This window comes from Heliangelus exortis, chromosome 27 (assembly GCF_036169615.1).
Source record: "Heliangelus exortis chromosome 27, bHelExo1.hap1, whole genome shotgun sequence".
Lineage (NCBI taxonomy): Eukaryota > Metazoa > Chordata > Aves > Apodiformes > Trochilidae > Heliangelus > Heliangelus exortis.
Window position 1 is genome coordinate 1,578,183 of NC_092448.1, and position 19,645 is coordinate 1,597,827.

At 47.5% G+C, this 19,645-nt stretch overlaps 2 protein-coding genes across 16 annotated transcripts in view; both read left to right on the forward strand.

Annotated features, from left to right (window-relative positions):
* LOC139787602 (POTE ankyrin domain family member B-like) overlaps window positions 1–19,645 on the forward strand; it is a 247,762-nt gene that overhangs the window by 75,865 nt on the left and 152,252 nt on the right. For 2 of the 15 annotated variants that reach the window (XM_071726832.1, XM_071726831.1), the window contains exons 11-13: window positions 17,852–18,027; window positions 18,221–18,305; window positions 19,074–19,288. The exons of the other annotated variants lie outside the window; for them this stretch is intronic. In XM_071726832.1, the coding sequence (XP_071582933.1) occupies window positions 17,852–18,027; window positions 18,221–18,305; window positions 19,074–19,288 (476 nt within the window). The remainder of the gene's footprint in view (window positions 1–17,851; window positions 18,028–18,220; window positions 18,306–19,073; window positions 19,289–19,645) is intronic. 15 annotated transcript variants of the gene reach the window in all.
* LOC139787630 (uncharacterized) lies at window positions 80–17,809 on the forward strand. Its single transcript, XM_071726888.1, has 9 exons — window positions 80–237; window positions 1,527–1,780; window positions 3,323–3,356; window positions 3,436–3,505; window positions 4,361–4,427; window positions 4,908–4,984; window positions 15,500–15,757; window positions 16,948–17,100; window positions 17,726–17,809. Exons 1-9 carry the CDS (start codon window positions 110–112, stop codon window positions 17,807–17,809), a joined length of 1,125 nt encoding a protein of 374 aa, XP_071582989.1. The 5' UTR covers window positions 80–109.

Consider the following 19,645-nt stretch of genomic DNA (forward strand, 5'->3'; position numbering starts at 1 on the left):
AAGACTTTTTCTGAGAGCAAGCAGGAATGAAACTAATGACAGTGTCTGTGTAAAACAGTGGCTTCTGATCCATTTCATAGGATGTTTTGAATCTTTCAGAACCCCACTCATGATTGCTGCTTCTGTTGGGCAGCTGAATTTGGTCAAAGTTCTCCTTTCTTATGGTGCCAATATTTCCCATGAAGACGCTGATGGGAGGATAGCTGAGGATTATGCTGATCTTCATGGGTACTGGAGGTAAACTTTGAACTTTATGATTAGAATAAGTGGTCAGTTATTAATGTGGCTTTTGAATGTTGTTGGTGGCAGCACCAAGGTTTAATGGGGTGTTTAGAGCTGTGTTGAAAGTGTGCTCAGTGATGTCTTCTGATGGGTGTGGTTGCTGTGTGTTCTGGTTTTTGGGCCCAGGCTGATTTTCTGGTACCAATGGGGGGCCCGAGAGAGAGGGTCTGTAGCACCCTGAGGGACCCGTGAGGGGTGGAAGAGGCAGGGCTCAGGATTCCCTCCTGTCTCCTGCCACCCTCTCTCAAAGCCCAGAGGATGGGCAGCCTGGTCCCTGCCTGCTCCCTTCTTCCCTGCTGCTGGGCTGCACTGGGAGCTCTTGGGCAGAGGCTCCTGTTCTGTCATCAGCTCGCCTGTGCTCGGCAAGATCCAAATCCATCAGGTGCTGGGGGCAGCTGGAGACCCCTCTCCTGAGTCAGCCCTGCTGCAAGGGACCCTGGGACACTTAGAACTGTGACCATGGAGATGGGCTTTTGTATAGACTTGCAGATATTTGCTCCTCATCCCAAGTGTTCCTGTCTCTTCCTCTTTGAGCAAAGCTGTTCTGGTCTTATTTTCAAACCTTCAAGTCTCTCTTCCCTATTCCCCTTTTATCTTCCCTTGGGAGGGTGGAGGGGGGTACCAGAGCAATTCTGTCACTTGGTGTTTGGCTAGCCTGGACTACTGAACTGAGACACTGTCTAGTGATAATTTGGAAGCTGAGGAAAATTTCTGCCCTGGATTCTCTGTTAGAGAATCTTTCAAGTGTTGTTGCTGAGCAGCTGTCTGCCCAGTAGGACCTCTCTAAAGTGTCTGTAGCCAGAGGAGGAACTTGGCAAGCTGACATGCATGTAAAGCCTCTGCCCAGCCCAGCACCATTGTCCTTGCTGACTTGCACTGCAGTGCCCAGGAACCACCAGCCTTTTGTTTCAGTGGAGATCTGACTGAGAGCCCTTCATTGCTCTGATGCACAGCTTTGTAGCTGTGGGGGTTCCTTCTCTCAGGTGGTTATGTGTGCCTAAAAGGCAGACTGAAAAAATGTTCCAAGCAGAAGCTAATAACTTGGAAGGTGTGAATGTGCATCTCTAGGGTAAGAGCAGCGAGTTCTGCGTGTATTACCCTTAACAAATACTGAGGAGAATGCTGAGAATTTGTATGAATATGTGTAGGGTGGATAATAAGTTGGTGTTAACTGTTGTGCCGAATGGTGTATGCCAGGATGTGGTTCTTTTTACCAGCTTTATTTCCTCTCTTTCTCTGTGCAGTCTGAGTCAATATCTGGCAAAAGTGGAGGGCACAGCAGAAGCTCCTGCAGAGGATGCTCAGGGTGACAACATACTCAACATACTTCGAATTCCCGAGCGGGCAAGAGCTGCAGGAGAGCTGGAAATAAAAACAGACCTGGAGAACACAGGAGAAGCTCCTGCGTGTGATACAGAAGATATCACCATAGTTACCAGTCCTGAGCAGGCAGGAGCTGCTCCATCTATGTGGGGTGCACCTGCTGTGGACAGAGGAGGTAGGATCCTTAACAATGGAGGAGCTCAAGAGGAAAATGCCTGTGGCCTTTTCTTGAGGTGGTTTGTCAGCACTGACTGTGCTCCCTGGTGACTTCAGTGCAGGCGTCAGGAGGAGCAGCACAAGAAGCTTTGTGAATGTGCTGATTTGTTACTTTTTGGCCTTGTCAGGCTTTAACTGTAAGGGCAGTTGTGATTTGTGTGCTCCATGTCCACTGCCAGGATTGTTGCCTCTGCCTGTCAGGGTGTTCCTTCAGAGAGAAAGAAAGGAACAGGGAAGGAACTAGGAGAGAATGGTTTTGTTTTCAGGTGTGTACTTTTACCTGGAGATAGCCATTCAGGTGGTGAAATCCAACAGCAAAAGCAGGAGGTTCTTTCTGAGTAGTTGTTCATCTTTCTGTAGATGGGGACACGAGAGATGAGTTAGCAGAAAGGTACATGTCTTGTTGATATTCACTGAGTTGCTGTGTCTCTGTTTTAATATGAAGAGTTTCACCTGCACTGGAGTCATCTTACTTCTCAGCATCAGTTACAGGTGTTTGCTGTACTGAGGTGCAGTAGAGATACAGTGAGGAAAAATTGTCTCAGCAAAGCAACAGTGCCTGTGTGTACTGTATCTTCTGCAGCATCGTTTGATTTACAACAGAAATGATGCTTTTTTTCCCACCCTCAGTAATTTTTTAGAAATAAACTTCAGAAAATGTGTACTACCTTGTGATCCAGGAAAGCAATTACATTGCTTTGTGATCAAACACCCAGCTCCTTCAGTGAGTGTTTAAAATCCAAACTATGCTTAGGAGCGCACACAGCCCTAGAAGAATCCTAGAGAATTAATTTTTTAATATAAATGAACTTTAGGTTGGGACCTGTTTCAGCTTTTTTAAGTATGCTATATCAGAACTGTGTGGCAAATGGACAGCAGAGAGTGTTCAAGGAGCATTTCTTGGCATTAACAGTGCAGTCTGGCTGGCACTGCAAAGCACATCATGAGAGTCCTTTTGCTGTGCTGCAGCAACAGAGTGTTAAGAGGGTAAGCTGGGGTGATCTTGAGAGACTTTCTGAGGTCCTATGAAGTGTATATTTTGGGGCGGAGTCCTTGTGCCACATCCATTCCATGTGCTTGTGGTCAAATCAAGAGAAGCAGCACTCCCTCCTGCTGAGACAAATGTTACAGCCCTGTCACCAGGGAATTGGGTGTTGGGTACCTGAAATAAGAGAACCCCAGCATTTGTTGGCTTGAAATATCAGGTGTTACTGAGCAGGATGGGTAGAGAAGGTGGATAGTGATTTGTATGCTAAATAATATAACACAGGGAGCTGCCTCCACAGGTGCCACACAGAGTGTTCCAGGAGGCACAGAGGTGCATCTGTGCACCGACACTCAGGTGTGACTCTTGCAGTAGTCACCACATCCATTTGGGTAAAGTTGTGGCCAGTTTCATTCTGTATGAGCTGTAGAGTTGTCCATGTTAAATGTTTGTGTGTACTGTTTAATTGTTAGCTTGCCAAATCTAATGTCAGCATGTCATTTAACCTTTGAACAGCCACAGATGACCTTTTTGAAGGAGGCTCAGTAAGGTGAGACTTTACAAACCCCTACCACTTGCTTGAGGGGTGATTTTAGAGACATAGCACTCATTTTGCTTTGTTTTTGAAGGAGCTCTGACGAGGAGGGGAATGATGACACTTGGAGTGGTTCTGAAGAATCAATCTGGTCTAGCCCTAAGGTATGGTGCATTTACAGGAAAAGTGTCCTTTAAAAATAAATCTCTTGAAGGCAAGTTTTCTCTGGGATTGAAAGAAACTGCAGTTCCAGGCAGCATTGTTTTCTCCTTAGAATCTATCTCTGGCCTGCTGTCAGTTTTTGCAAAAAGACCTGTAGCTGTGGCAGAGCAAGCAGTAGATTTGTGGTTTGGGGCCAAAAGTCATAGGTACACACTCACATTATTTTATTTCTTCTTGTTCATTTGGATCAGCATCTATTGCGGTGGGATTCTGTAGTGATGGGGAACTTGAGTGTGGTAGTTAAACCCACTCACTAATGCTGGAGAACCCACTCACTAATGCTGGAGATGCCAGCCAGCATCTGTAGTTTTAACATGATCTCATTTTCTTGCATCGATTTAAATAGAAATTATGCACTTTTCTGCTGTGATACTGTAATTTAGGTATACTGTGGTAAGTGTACTTGCAGAGGCTGGTTTATGCATTGTCTGGTGATGGTAACAGTGCCTTGCATTCTGCACCTTTGCAAGTAAGCATTCAGAAAGTGTGAGAGCTGAATTTTACTAATAGAAAGATAAAAATCAGATGAGTGAAACTGTTATGCATGTAAAGATAGTTTTGGAACCGCTTTGCAGAAGGATGCCTGCAGGGGCTTTTGGGGTGGAATACTCACTGAATGGGGTGTGTGAGGAGTGTTTGTGTAGTTACAAGTATAAGATAAACGCAGCACCTAAGCACTATGAAAAAGACAACCTGATTATATTTCCTGTTCAACATTTGATGTGAAAACAATGTTTATTGTTGTGACTATTAGGGCGTTTATAGATTAAATATTTTTTCCTAAAATAAATCTTTAGGTAAAGAAGCAGCAGAAGCCAAACTTGTTTGAGTTATGTAACATTGCCCTGAAGTACGGGAAAGCTGGTAAGCTGCCTGGAAAAGGTTGCATGATGACCTGCTCTGCAAAAGTAGACTTGCTAAGTAGCTGTTTTGTCTTTTCTTACTATAGAAAGTTAGAGAAGTAAGATTTGAAAACAAAGCATTTTTCACTTAAGAAATAAAAAAGCCATAAAGTCAAAATAAAGATATTAATCACCTCCTAAGCCTCTGTCACTGGCCAATCCTTCCTCTCTCCTGCTCATCCCTTAGATGGCTCATTTTCCAGATATTCCCAGTGACTCCTCTTCTGTGAGTAGTCTGGCAAGATGCAAATTGCAATACAAATAAATAACTCCTTTTATTCACACACATTCTAGTTTACTTCTCATATGTGATTTAAGCCAATATGATTATTCTAGAAATGGAAGTCCATAGAGAATAAAGAAAACCTCCAATAAAAAAAAAAAAGGGCGTAGCAGAGAGAACTAAAACCACTGTATCTCGCCCTTCTTCCCTGGTCTGTAGGTTTCCAGGAAGACATAGAAGTTCTCCAGAAGGAGAAAGCTGACGAATGTCAATGGAGATCTCTGTGTGATTCTCAGGTACTTTGTGTGAGGGACAGGGAGGTTGCCGTGGTGGGGCTGGGGAGGGTAGGAGGGAGATCCAGGAGCACCTGAGAGCTTGCTGTAGCTGAAATGAAGCTGGGCTGGCGTGAGGGAGTGCTTCTCGGGGGCTGTGCAGAGGCGGGGCTGAGACTGAGGACAGGAGGCATTTCTTTCTGCTGCTGCGGATTTCCATGGAAAAGCTGAAGGCCTTGTAAAAGCAAGCTCAGCCAAGTTTCCCCTTGGCCTTGCACAAGAAAAGCCTTTTTCAAGAAGTCAGTGCAAGGCAGAGAAGATGCTTGCTTCTGCCCCTTTTTGTATCTTCTTTCACTTGATCTCTTTTAGGAAAAGTTACCAGAAGAGGGAGAAAAGCAGAAGAAGCAGGAGGAGGGAGGAAATTGTGACTTGCAAATCCCTGCAGCTGCTGAAAGTGTGAAGAACGCTCATTGTAATGATGGCTTTCAAGTCCCCAAGGCAGCCTCCGGAGCCATCACTGGTGAGAGAACTGAGTTAGGAAATAGGATCCTAGACTCTTCTTATCTGGAAGGGACCCATGAATTCCTACTCCTGTCCCTGTGGGCATGGGCACCCCCAGAATAAACACCGTGTGGAAAGCTTCGTCCAAATGCTTCTTGAGCTGAGGCAGCTTTGGTGCTGTGACCACATCCCTGGGGAGCTTCTTCCATTGCTCAGCTATCCTCTGGGTGCCAAAGTTTTTTCTGATATGTAATCAAAACCTCCCCTGATTCATCTTCCTGCCATTTCCCTGAGTCCTGTCTTGAGTCACAGGAGTGGAGAAAGGAGTCGCAGTGCTCTCTCTTCCCCTCCTGAGGAAGGCTGAGACTGCACTGAAGTCACCCCTCAGCCTCCTTTTCTGCAGACTGAACAATCCAAGTGACCTCAGCCCTTTCTCATAAGTCATCCCTTCCAGAGCCTTTGGCATCCTTCATGACATTGACCTAATGGGGTGGCTTAAAGGAGAGGCCTGCGAGTAGTCTGATCAGGCCAGGGAGCCAGCCAGACCGAGCCTTGCGTTCATCTGCTAGAGAAGAGATTCAGATGTTCATCCCTGAAATAGAAAGGGGGGTCTTGAGGGAATATTTGTAGCTGTGAGGCTCTAGTGCTTTTTGAAAGGCAGTGCTTGGGCGTCTGGCTTCTGGGAAGGTACAGGGGAACACCTCCCTTCCCAAGGAAGAGATCTTTGCCTGTAGCACTCGAAAAGGAGCGTTGTTTCTGGGTGATTTGAGCGCTGTTAGCGTGAGGAGGTTTGGGTGGTGTTTCTATGGAACGTGCTGTCCAGTGGGAAGCGATAGCAAAGCCTCTCTTCTTCCCTGGTGTGTAGGTGCCCTGGCAGCTGCGCGAGGAAAGGAGAAGGAAGATGAGAATTGTCCCTGGGATGCTGAGGTACTTTGTGTGAGGGACAGGGAGGTTGCTGTGGTGGGGCTGGGGAGGGTAGGAGGGAGATCCAGGAGCACCTGAGAGCTTGCTGTAGCTGAAATGAAGCTGGGCTGGCGTGAGGGAGTGCTTCTCGGGGGCTGTGCAGAGGCGGGGCTGAGACTGAGGACAGGAGGCATTTCTTTCTGCTGCTGCGGATTTCCATGGAAAAGCTGAAGGCTTTGTAAAAGCAAGCTCAGCCAAGTTTCCCCTTGGCCTTGCACAAGAAAAGCCTTTTTCAAGTAGTCAGTGCAAGGCAGAGAAGATGCTTGCTTCTGCCTTTTTTGTATCTTCTTTCACTTGATGTCTTTTAGGAAAAGTTACCAGAAGAGGGAGAAAAGCAGAAGAAGCAGGAGGAGGGAGGCAGAGGTGACGAGAGAAAAGTTACAGCTCCTTGGATTGTTAAGAGCAGTGTTTGGAATGTTGGAGCTCGAGTCCCCAAGGCAGCCTCCGGAGTCATCACTGGTGAGAGAAGTGAGCTAGGAGACAGGGATGCAGGTTTTTTTCTCTATGAATAGGAAATGAACAAAAGTGGTGATTGTCTTCTGAGACAGCAAATGTTTCCCTCGGCTGTGAATCCTGGTGCCCACTGACAGAGTAGGAAAGCAGCTTTTGGTCCCTTCAATTCCTTTTCTGAGAACTGAAGCTGTGGCACAAGTTCCACAGGGGGCCTGGCAGAAGCTGCTGCACTCAGGTGCTGTGTGGTAGGAACCTGCATGGCTGTTGCAGTGTGTGAGCTGAATGAACATCCACAAAGGGACAGAAGAGCTGCAGTAAACACACTTGTATGGAAAGAGTGTAGGAGCAGTGCTGGCTGTCTGCCCACCCCTGCTTTGCTCTGGGGAGGGAGGCTTCTAGGAGCAGTAGGAACTGCCAGCACACTGGTGTATCTGGACTTCTCTGGTTTCAGGAGGCATCGTTGCCACCTGAGCGGCCAATGTGCAGATTGCCAGCACTCTGGGGGCGCCTGTCTGCACCAAGCTCTGCTCTCTGGAGCTCTTTTGTGTTCTGAAGGGATGCTGCAAAGGAGTGTGATGTCTGCCCAGCTGCTTCTCATGCATTCCATCTGGCCACCCCTCCCAGCTGGCACTCCTAGAACTGTATGCTCAGGGAGGGCGGGACTCGCTGGTTCAAGTTACCTGGCCACATGGCAGCGATAGTAAGAAGGGACATGGACCCTTCTACAAAAACTGGGCATCACTCTTGGAGGGAAGGAAGATGTTGCTCTCCAAGTTGCGGAGGTTACTTGTATAGGAGCTAAGTGTTTGCTTACCCCAAGCATTGGGATACTGATAATTTAGGACAGTCTCTGTGGTACCTTCTGTGGTGTTCCCTGGCCACCAGGAAAAGGTGAAATCCCATTTTCCAACAGGACGAGTGAAACATGGAGGTTTGGGTTTGTTTCTGCAGGTTTCACACGCCTGTCTCTCATTCAGCCGTCCATGTCTTGTGCAATGAATGAGGGAGCAGTTTTTGATTTTTGTGTTTTTCTGTGCAGAGCACATAGAGAAATTGCTGTAAAAATGCAGCGAGGTACTGCTGCTGCACACCGTGTCTGAGAGAGGGAGCGTGCGCATCATCCATCCCCCAAGTGGACCCTTCATGACTTTGGCCTAATGGGGTGGCTTAAAGGAGAGGCCTGCGAGTAGTCTGATCAGGCCAGGGAGCCAGCCAGACCGAGCCTTGCGTTCATCTGCTAGAGAAGAGATTCAGATGTTCATCCCTGAAATAGAAAGGGGGGTCTTGAGGGAATATTTGTAGCTGTGAGGCTCTAGTGCTTTTTGAAAGGCAGTGCTTGGGCGTCTGGCTTCTGGGAAGGTACAGGGGAACACCTCCCTTCCCAAGGAAGAGATCTTTGCCTGTAGCACTCGAAAAGGAGCGTTGTTTCTGGGTGATTTGAGCGGTGTTAGCTGTGAGGAGGTTTGGGTGGTGTTTCTATGGAACGTGCTGTCCAGTGGGAAGCGATAGCAAAGCCTCTCTTCTTCCCTGGTGTGTAGGTGCCCTGGCAGCTGCGCGAGGAAAGGAGAAGGAAGATGAGAATTGTCCCTGGGATGCTGAGGTACTTTGTGTGAGGGACAGGGAGGTTGCTGTGGTGGGGCTGGGGAGGGTAGGAGGGAGATCCAGGAGCACCTGAGAGCTTGCTGTAGCTGAAATGAAGCTGGGCTGGCGTGAGGGAGTGCTTCTCGGGGGCTGTGCAGAGGCGGGGCTGAGACTGAGGACAGGAGGCATTTCTTTCTGCTGCTGCGGATTTCCATGGAAAAGCTGAAGGCTTTGTAAAAGCAAGCTCAGCCAAGTTTCCCCTTGGCCTTGCACAAGAAAAGCCTTTTTCAAGTAGTCAGTGCAAGGCAGAGAAGATGCTTGCTTCTGCCCTTTTTGTATCTTCTTTCACTTGATCTCTTTTAGGAAGAGTTACCAGGAGAGGGAGAAAAGCAGAAGAAGCAGGAGGAGGGAGGAAATTGTGACCTGCAAATCCCTGCAGCTGCTGAAAGTGTGAAGAACGCTCATTGTAATGATGGCTTTCAAGTCCCCAAGGCAGCCTCCGGAGCCATCACTGGTGAGAGAACTGAGTTAGGAAATAGGATCCTAGACTCTTCTTATCTGGAAGGGACCCATGAATTCCTACTCCTGTCCCTGTGGGCATGGGCACCCCCAGAATAAACACCGTGTGGAAAGCTTCGTCCAAATGCTTCTTGAGCTGAGGCAGCTTTGGTGCTGTGACCACATCCCTGGGGAGCTTCTTCCATTGCTCAGCTATCCTCTGGGTGCCAAAGTTTTTTCTGATATGTAATCAAAACCTCCCCTGATTCATCTTCCTGCCATTTCCCTGAGTCCTGTCTTGAGTCACAGGAGTGGAGAAAGGAGTCGCAGTGCTCTCTCTTCCCCTCCTGAGGAAGGCTGAGACTGCACTGAAGTCACCCCTCAGCCTCCTTTTCTGCAGACTGAACAATCCAAGTGACCTCAGCCCTTTCTCATAAGTCATCCCTTCCAGAGCCTTTGGCATCCTTCATGACATTGGCCTAATGGGGTGGCTTAAAGGAGAGGCCTGCGAGTAGTCTGATCAGGCCAGGGAGCCAGCCAGACCGAGCCTTGCGTTCATCTGCTAGAGAAGAGATTCAGATGTTCATCCCTGAAATAGAAAGGGGGGTCTTGAGGGAATATTTGTAGCTGTGAGGCTCTAGTGCTTTTTGAAAGGCAGTGCTTGGGCGTCTGGCTTCTGGGAAGGTACAGGGGAACACCTCCCTTCCCAAGGAAGAGATCTTTGCCTGTAGCACTCGAAAAGGAGCGTTGTTTCTGGGTGATTTGAGCGCTGTTAGCGTGAGGAGGTTTGGGTGGTGTTTCTATGGAACGTGCTGTCCAGTGGGAAGCGATAACAAAGCCTCTCTTCTTCCCTGGTGTGTAGGTGCCCTGGCAGCTGCACGAGGAAAGGAGAAGGAAGACGAGAATTGTCCCTGGGATGCTGAGGTACTTTGTGTGAGGGACAGGGAGGTTGCTGTGGTGGGGCTGGGGAGGGTAGGAGGGAGATCCAGGAGCACCTGAGAGCTTGCTGTAGCTGAAATGAAGCTGGGCTGGCGTGAGGGAGTGCTTCTCGGGGGCTGTGCAGAGGCGGGGCTGAGACTGAGGACAGGAGGCATTTCTTTCTGCTGCTGCGGATTTCCATGGAAAAGCTGAAGGCTTTGTAAAAGCAAGCTCAGCCAAGTTTCCCCTTGGCCTTGCACAAGAAAAGCCTTTTTCAAGTAGTCAGTGCAAGGCAGAGAAGATGCTTGCTTCTGCCCTTTTTGTATCTTCTTTCACTTGATCTCTTTTAGGAAAAGTTACCAGAAGAGGGAGAAAAGCAGAAGAAGCAGGAGGAGGGAGGCAGAGGTGACGAGAGAAAAGTTACAGCTCCTTGGATTGTTAAGAGCAGTGTTTGGAATGTTGGAGCTCGAGTCCCCAAGGCAGCCTCCGGAGTCATCACTGGTGAGAGAAGTGAGCTAGGAGACAGGGATGCAGGTTTTTTTCTCTATGAATAGGAAATGAACAAAAGTGGTGATTGTCTTCTGAGACAGCAAATGTTTCCCTCGGCTGTGAATCCTGGTGCCCACTGACAGAGTAGGAAAGCAGCTTTTGGTCCCTTCAATTCCTTTTCTGAGAACTGAAGCTGTGGCACAAGTTCCACAGGGGGCCTGGCAGAAGCTGCTGCACTCAGGTGCTGTGTGGTAGGAACCTGCATGGCTGTTGCAGTGTGTGAGCTGAATGAACATCCACAAAGGGACAGAAGAGCTGCAGTAAACACACTTGTATGGAAAGAGTGTAGGAGCAGTGCTGGCTGTCTGCCCACCCCTGCTTTGCTCTGGGGAGGGAGGCTTCTAGGAGCAGTAGGAACTGCCAGCACACTGGTGTATCTGGACTTCTCTGGTTTCAGGAGGCATCGTTGCCACCTGAGCGGCCAATGTGCAGATTGCCAGCACTCTGGGGGCGCCTGTCTGCACCAAGCTCTGCTCTCTGGAGCTCTTTTGTGTTCTGAAGGGATGCTGCAAAGGAGTGTGATGTCTGCCCAGCTGCTTCTCATGCATTCCATCTGGCCACCCCTCCCAGCTGGCACTCCTAGAACTGTATGCTCAGGGAGGGCGGGACTCGCTGGTTCAAGTTACCTGGCCACATGGCAGCGATAGTAAGAAGGGACATGGACCCTTCTACAAAAACTGGGCATCACTCTTGGAGGGAAGGAAGATGTTGCTCTCCAAGTTGCGGAGGTTACTTGTATAGGAGCTAAGTGTTTGCTTACCCCAAGCATTGGGATACTGATAATTTAGGACAGTCTCTGTGGTACCTTCTGTGGTGTTCCCTGGCCACCAGGAAAAGGTGAAATCCCATTTTCCAACAGGACGAGTGAAACATGGAGGTTTGGGTTTGTTTCTGCAGGTTTCACACGCCTGTCTCTCATTCAGCCGTCCATGTCTTGTGCAATGAATGAGGGAGCAGTTTTTGATTTTTGTGTTTTTCTGTGCAGAGCACATAGAGAAATTGCTGTAAAAATGCAGCGAGGTACTGCTGCTGCACACCGTGTCTGAGAGAGGGAGCGTGCGCATCATCCATCCCCCAAGTGCACCCTTCATGACTTTGGCCTAATGGGGTGGCTTAAAGGAGAGGCCTGCGAGTAGTCTGATCAGGCCAGGGAGCCAGCCAGACCGAGCCTTGCGTTCATCTGCTAGAGAAGAGATTCAGATGTTCATCCCTGAAATAGAAAGGGGGGTCTTGAGGGAATATTTGTAGCTGTGAGGCTCTAGTGCTTTTTGAAAGGCAGTGCTTGGGCATCTGGCTTCTGGGAAGGTACAGGGGAACACCTCCCTTCCCAAGGAAGAGATCTTTGCCTGTAGCACTCGAAAAGGAGCGTTGTTTCTGGGTGATTTGAGCGCTGTTAGCTGTGAGGAGGTTTGGGTGGTGTTTCTATGGAACGTGCTGTCCAGTGGGAAGCGATAGCAAAGCCTCTCTTCTTCCCTGGTGTGTAGGTGCCCTGGCAGCTGCGCGAGGAAAGGAGAAGGAAGATGAGAATTGTCCCTGGGATGCTGAGGTACTTTGTGTGAGGGACAGGGAGGTTGCTGTGGTGGGGCTGGGGAGGGTAGGAGGGAGATCCAGGAGCACCTGAGAGCTTGCTGTAGCTGAAATGAAGCTGGGCTGGCGTGAGGGAGTGCTTCTCGGGGGCTGTGCAGAGGCGGGGCTGAGACTGAGGACAGGAGGCATTTCTTTCTGCTGCTGCGGATTTCCATGGAAAAGCTGAAGGCTTTGTAAAAGCAAGCTCAGCCAAGTTTCCCCTTGGCCTTGCACAAGAAAAGCCTTTTTCAAGTAGTCAGTGCAAGGCAGAGAAGATGCTTGCTTCTGCCCTTTTTGTATCTTCTTTCACTTGATCTCTTTTAGGAAAAGTTACCAGAAGAGGGAGAAAAGCAGAAGAAGCAGGAGGAGGGAGGAAATTGTGACCTGCAAATCCCTGCAGCTGCTGAAAGTGTGAAGAACGCTCATTGTAATGATGGCTTTCAAGTCCCCAAGGCAGCCTCCGGAGCCATCACTGGTGAGAGAACTGAGTTAGGAAATAGGATCCTAGACTCTTCTTATCTGGAAGGGACCCATGAATTCCTACTCCTGTCCCTGTGGGCATGGGCACCCCCAGAATAAACACCGTGTGGAAAGCTTCGTCCAAATGCTTCTTGAGCTCAGGCAGCTTTGGTGCTGTGACCACATCCCTGGGGAGCTTCTTCCATTGCTCAGCTATCCTCTGGGTGCCAAAGTTTTTTCTGATATGTAATCAAAACCTCCCCTGATTCATCTTCCTGCCATTTCCCTGAGTCCTGTCTTGAGTCACAGGAGTGGAGAAAGGAGTCGCAGTGCTCTCTCTTCCCCTCCTGAGGAAGGCTGAGACTGCACTGAAGTCACCCCTCAGCCTCCTTTTCTGCAGACTGAACAATCCAAGTGACCTCAGCCCTTTCTCATAAGTCATCCCTTCCAGAGCCTTTGGCATCCTTCATGACATTGACCTAATGGGGTGGCTTAAAGGAGAGGCCTGCGAGTAGTCTGATCAGGCCAGGGAGCCAGCCAGACCGAGCCTTGCGTTCATCTGCTAGAGAAGAGATTCAGATGTTCATCGCTGAAATAGAAAGGGGGGTCTTGAGGGAATATTTGTAGCTGTGAGGCTCTAGTGCTTTTTGAAAGGCAGTGCTTGGGCGTCTGGCTTCTGGGAAGGTACAGGGGAACACCTCCCTTCCCAAGGAAGAGATCTTTGCCTGTAGCACTCGAAAAGGAGCGTTGTTTCTGGGTGATTTGAGCGCTGTTAGCGTGAGGAGGTTTGGGTGGTGTTTCTATGGAACGTGCTGTCCAGTGGGAAGCGATAGCAAAGCCTCTCTTCTTCCCTGGTGTGTAGGTGCCCTGGCAGCTGCGCGAGGAAAGGAGAAGGAAGATGAGAATTGTCCCTGGGATGCTGAGGTACTTTGTGTGAGGGACAGGGAGGTTGCTGTGGTGGGGCTGGGGAGGGTAGGAGGGAGATCCAGGAGCACCTGAGAGCTTGCTGTAGCTGAAATGAAGCTGGGCTGGCGTGAGGGAGTGCTTCTCGGGGGCTGTGCAGAGGCGGGGCTGAGACTGAGGACAGGAGGCATTTCTTTCTGCTGCTGCGGATTTCCATGGAAAAGCTGAGGGCCTTGTAAAAGCAAGCTCAGCCAAGTTTCCCCTTGGCCTTGCACAAGAAAAGCCTTTTTCAAGTAGTCAGTGCAAGGCAGAGAAGATGCTTGCTTCTGCCCTTTTTGTATCTTCTTTCACTTGATCTCTTTTAGGAAGAGTTACCAGAAGAGGGAGAAAAGCAGAAGAAGCAGGAGGAGGGAGGATATTGTGACTTGCAAATCCCTGCAGCTGCTGAAAGTGTGAAGAACGCTCATTGTAATGATGGCTTTCAAGTCCCCAAGGCAGCCTCCGGAGCCATCACTGGTGAGAGAACTGAGTTAGGAAATAGGATCCTAGACTCTTCTTATCTGGAAGGGACCCATGAATTCCTACTCCTGTCCCTGTGGGCATGGGCACCCCCAGAATAAACACCGTGTGGAAAGCTTCGTCCAAATGCTTCTTGAGCTGAGGCAGCTTTGGTGCTGTGACCACATCCCTGGGGAGCTTCTTCCATTGCTCAGCCATCCTCTGGGTGCCAAAGTTTTTTCTGATATGTAATCAAAACCTCCCCTGATTCATCTTCCTGCCATTTCCCTGAGTCCTGTCTTGAGTCACGGGAGTGGAGAAATGAGTCCTAGTACGCTCTCTTCCCCTCCTGAGGAAGGCTGAGACTGCTGTGAAGTAGTAGTTTGAATGAAGTAGTCTTTCCAAGCTGTCATGTGTAATGACAGTTTTTCTTCATGTATGCAGTGTAGATGGAGCCTTTAAATACGTTGAACCTTTGGGGTTTGTTTTTCGTTTTTTTTCTGTGCACAAGACATAGAGAAATTGCTGTAAAAATGCAGCTATTTATTTCTGGTGCACAGTGTTTCTAAGAGGGATCGTGCACCTCTGAGAAACAGTAGTGGTGTATTTTTTGGCCATTTAATCAGCAACTTTCCTTTTTACCTTAAAAAGTAAAATGCCACGGAAGAAAGAAATTTCCACCAGTATATATTAAGTTGCTGTTGTGATAAAATTCTTCTCTCCAAGAGCTCATAAATTTGAGAGGATGTGTTATTTTGTGTTCAGACTTTTTTCTCAACTATTAAAGGTACACTCTAGGCCTAAATAAGTAGTATCATGTCCTGTCTTTTATAAAAATCTTTCTTTCTCTGTAGGTGAGCATTCAGGACGTACCTCCCATATATCATTATCAGCTGAAAAAGAAGTTTTCAAGGATAGCATTGAAAACTCTGTGATGCAGGTAGGTAAAGCCAAATATTTTTAATTAGAGTCTGAACTGTTAAATTGTATTAAAAACTATGGCAAAGAAACCAGGAAGTGGATAATGCTGAAGGGAGAGTCCTGTGGAGGAAGACTGTGTTAGAGTCTGAAGTGAAGCTGGATATCGTCTTATTACGATGAGGTAAAATCCTTGTCATGATGCTGTTCTGCTGCTTTGTTTCCATCTGGTTTGCTTCAGTTTTTTGCCATTGCTGTTCTTGTTGTGGTATGCAGACAAACAATGCAGTCAATGCATCTTTTCCCATGCAAAATGCATGTGAAGGGGAAGATTTGTCTGTAATGTGCTGATCTGTTTGATGAAACATGCCTGGTCTTCCTCTTTGGAAGAGAAAGATCAGGCAAAAAAAGTCTTGAATTTTGGTGAGCTTTCTGATGCTTTCCCTGCCTTAGCAAAACATGCATGTGTTTGGCCATGTTAAGAGATGTTCGAAAAGGTTTTTTTCGGTGGTTATTGATGATGGGATTAAGGCAGGCATCCTTTTGGTGTTGGGCATACAGAACAGGGCCAGACACAGAGGTCTGGAGTCTTCTGTAACAGCTCAAGGGAGAGTGGAGCAAATTACTTGCACTTAGTGGCATGGTGGTGTTGGTTTCCCAGTTGGACTTGAAGATCCTAGAGGTCTTTTCCAACCTTAATGCTTCTCTGGTTCTATGATTCTGTCCACGCAGGAACGATTGGCCCAGCTCCAGAGGCAAAACCTGTTACTCCAGCTGAAACTGGAAGATAGGAAGAAGCAGCAGCTCATCAAAGAAAATGTAGTGACTGTTGCTCAGGACAGTTGCTTTATGGGCAATTTCAAGAAGCTCAGTGCTTATGCTGAGCAGAAAGTTTCTCTGGCGCAAGAGAGAAACAAGGAGTTATATGAAAACTGCAATCTGTTAAGAAAACAAGTCTTTAAATGTGAGATCGACAAAGTAGAATTAGAGGTAAAGCATAGACTATTAGCTAATGCTTGAGACTATTAGCAGTATTTTGGTGTTAATTTCTGAGTTTTGGGGCTTCTAAGGGGCCTGCCTGTTCCTCAGAAAGTCAACTTCAGGCACTGACCTAAGCTTTCTCTTCTCTATTTTATGGTGTGTAGCAATATTTAAATTTGTTTGTTCTTTGTGGCTCTGTGAAAGACAAATAACTGCACAGAAGACTCATTAGGACCTCAATTAAAGTGTCTTTCTGCAAACGCACAGTGCACACGAGTAGGAAACCTGCTCCTCTGCAGAGCACTGGCCTAAGTTTCTGTGCACAAACCAAGTCCGCTTTCTGCATGTAGATGGTTTTGATCATGAAAAGAGGTGGGAGAGAATAAGGACAGGGACTTGGAATGAGGAATAGGAGGACAGTTTCAAAAGCTATATGTAACGGCAGAAGGCATTGTTACGTGTGCGCCTAGGAAAAGGTGTGCTCTGCTCTACTGAGTCTTCTACCAGCCCCAGGCAGACCAATGATTTAATTTCTTTTAGAAGGAAGAGGGGAAAGAAGTCCAGCAGTGCTGTCAGTCATTTTACCCTGTGATTTGCTTTGTATTCTTAGTACCAAAATAAAAGGTTTCTTCTGAAGATGGTAGTTGGGTGGGTGGGTGGCTGAATGGATGGACTATCCCTGTTTTTGAAAGCCAACCTGTCAGTATGGAGGCAGTTGTTACTCTGAAATGAACTTGGTAAGAAAACTGCAGGAGGATATGTTTCAACATATACTTAAAATGTTTGTCAAAAGAGCTTTCAGATCTACGTTTTCATTTCATGATAGTTGTATAATGGAGAAGTAGAACCAAGGACCTTATACAATGTCCTGCCTCTAGTCACCAGGGTAATATCTGCAGTCAGACTGTGGCACTTAGATCACAACAGGTTTCATTGAGTTTTGTTTAAAAAAATATATGATTCAGTGTATGCTTGTGTATTGTTCAAGAAGAGTAATACTTGAGGCTTTTTTTTATTTATTAGAAATCCTCCTGAAGAGCTGTTGGTAGTCTGGATGTGCTCAGTGTTTGGCTGCTGATGGCAGGCGAAGTTTTCCTACCTTTTGAGTTCAGGACGGGTTTAATTGTATAATAAAATAAGCTAAAGGCAGAATTCATGTTCTTATAACTGTCTTCATGCTCATGTTACCATTTCATTAGTGCAAGATCAGAGAGCTGCAACTGGAGCTTGCTGATGCTCTGAAAAAGCTGTCCATGGCAGAAGCTTCGCTTGACCTCACTATGCGCTGCAGCAGGAACCTGGAGGAAGCCAAGCTGGGCTTGCAGAAGGAATTGGGAGAGGGTAAATCCAAGGTACACAAACTTGTCCTAGAATCCTAGAATAAGCTTCAACATGATATATAGGATGATGTGTGGAGGACTTGCACTGTTTTACAAGCTTGGTATCTTTGTCTTTGACATGGTCAAAGGTTTTTATGTGGCTCTGCAAAAGAGACTGACGTGTCTATCACTTACTACATGTAGTTTGGCCCAGCAGTTTGTCTGATTTCTGAAGGACAGTAGAAATAAGGGAGTGCTGCAGTTGGGCTTCTTTATGCTCACACCTCCCACCAGTAACAGAGAATCATAGAACTGTTTTGGTTGGAAAAGACCTTTAAGATCAAGTCCAACTGTTATCTCAGCCCTACTAAGCCCACCACTTACTCCTGTCCCTCAGCACCACATCTCCACATCTTTGAAGTCTCTGTAGAGACTGTGACTCAACCCCTTCCCTGGGCAGCTGGTTCCAGTGGCTGACAATCTTTTTGGTGAAAACATTTTTCCTTGCACTTGTTGAATCTCATATTGTCGGCCTCAGCACATCGATCCAGCCTGTCCAGGTCCTCTGCAGAGCTTCCCTGGCTCATCAGATCAACTCTCTCACCAATTTGGTGTCATTTGCAATCTGACTGAGGGTGCACCTGATCCCCTCGTTCAGATCATTGTTCAGAGGCATTGTTCAGAGATCATCATTCAGAGGCAGTCCCTGAGCTCTTCAGCAGCAGTGCAATCCTGTCCATAAAAGCTCAGCTGACTGCTGTGGAATCTTCCTCTGCTTTCACAGCTGCAGGAGTTGGAAGAACAACATCTTCAGTGTGAGCGTTGTATTCGTGACTTGAAGACTGCTCTGGAGAATAAGGAAAGGGAAGTAAGAGATTCTTTCCAGAGACTGGAAGGCCTCCTGTTAGCATCTTCTGAGAGGATTACTGCAATGAAACACCTGGAGGAACGCGTGCAGTGGTAAGAGAGTAGCACAGTGAACCAAGGTGTCTGTTGCTGTCTGGGGTTGTGTGAAAACCACAAGACAGCTTTGTTGCATCACAGGAAGTTAACAAATGGGTTTGAAGATGCTTTTGTTTGTCCTTTCCCTGTTGTTCTTTAAGAATTGGTGCTCTGGTAGATTTCTGTAATAAGACCTATATTTCTGTTTAAGCCTTGAAGCTGAAAGTGCTAGACTGGAAGGCACAGTCCAGCAGCAAAGTAGGAGAATTGAAGCCCTTCTGCAAGGCTCATCCCTGGTAAGCTGCTCATAAACTGCCCCTGTAGTGAGCTCCTCAGCCTGTAAGCCGATTGCTGTGGGGCCTTTGAACCTTTAAACTTTTTCCTGGGTTAATGTTTGGACTTGGTGATCTTAGAGGTCTTTTCCAAATGTGAGAATTGTATGATTCTGTAATCCTGGCCATGATCCAGGAGAGGGGCTTCTGAAAGTGTTCTCTGTTATTCTTTCCCTAGGGCAAAGTGGCAGGGGGGGGGATTCCTTCTTGGAGGAACCCTTTTCTCTATGCCCTGTCCTACAAGGACAGTGTTTCTTCATTAGCAGCTTTGATGAATAACAGTACTGAGAGGGAGGGATTCTTTCTGAATGGAAAGAATTCTTGCCTGTGGTAGCTCCTGGGTTCTGCCTCAGCTGTTAAGGGGAGTGAGGAGGCACAGGTGCCTCAGGGAGCAGATCAGCCTCCTTACGGAGTGCTGTGGGGCACAGGAGAATGGAAGGGACAAGGCAGGGACAGGGCGAGGAAGGAGACAGGCTGGGAAGAGGTGAACTCAAGGAGAAAGGGAGGGACGAGACGGGAGAAAGGAGCAAACCAACAGCAAGTACCAGGAGCAGCTGGAGAGGCAAAGCCCAGCGCAGCTCAACACAGGAGCCACAAAGGGGGGCTGAGGCTGAGGGAAAGGTGCCTCAGGGAGTAAGTAAATCTGTGCCCTTGACATTGGGCAGGTTCAGCTGAGGGGTGGGAGAGTTCCCTTTTTCTTTGTGGTGGGTAAAAGTGTGTTGCCTGCTTCAGGAGCAGGCAGCTTCCCAGGACAGACTGGAACAGAGCAGAGCCCATGACCATGATGCAGAGAGAAAGCTGCTGCTCTGCAGAATTGGAGGCCTTGAACAGGAATTGGAAAGTAAGAAGTACACCCTGAGAGAGAACATTGTTCAAATACAAAAATACGAACAGCTGTATCTGGAGGAAGTGAAAAAGAGAAGATGCCTACAAAATGAACTGGAAAGGTAGGTACATGCTTTTTGAAATGGTAATAAGAGACTATTTTTTTTTCTGATGCATTTTCCTCCAAAATTTTCTCTTCTACATCTGGCCAGCATAATGTCTGTACTCCTGAGATGGCATATTTGTGAGGAAGGTTCCTTTAACCCTCCCTCTGTCTTAATTTCTCTTGGGCATTCCGAGAGTAACATGGAATTAATGTTTTTTTTAATTATTAGTTGTACTTTAACAGCCAGCCTTTTTGCCAGACTTTAATAATCTCCTGCTTTTCTTCAGTGAATGGCAACTCCCCCCACCCCCCATGAATTTTATGTTCTGTACTGCTTGAATAAGGATGGGCCCTTCAGAGAACAGAATCTGAT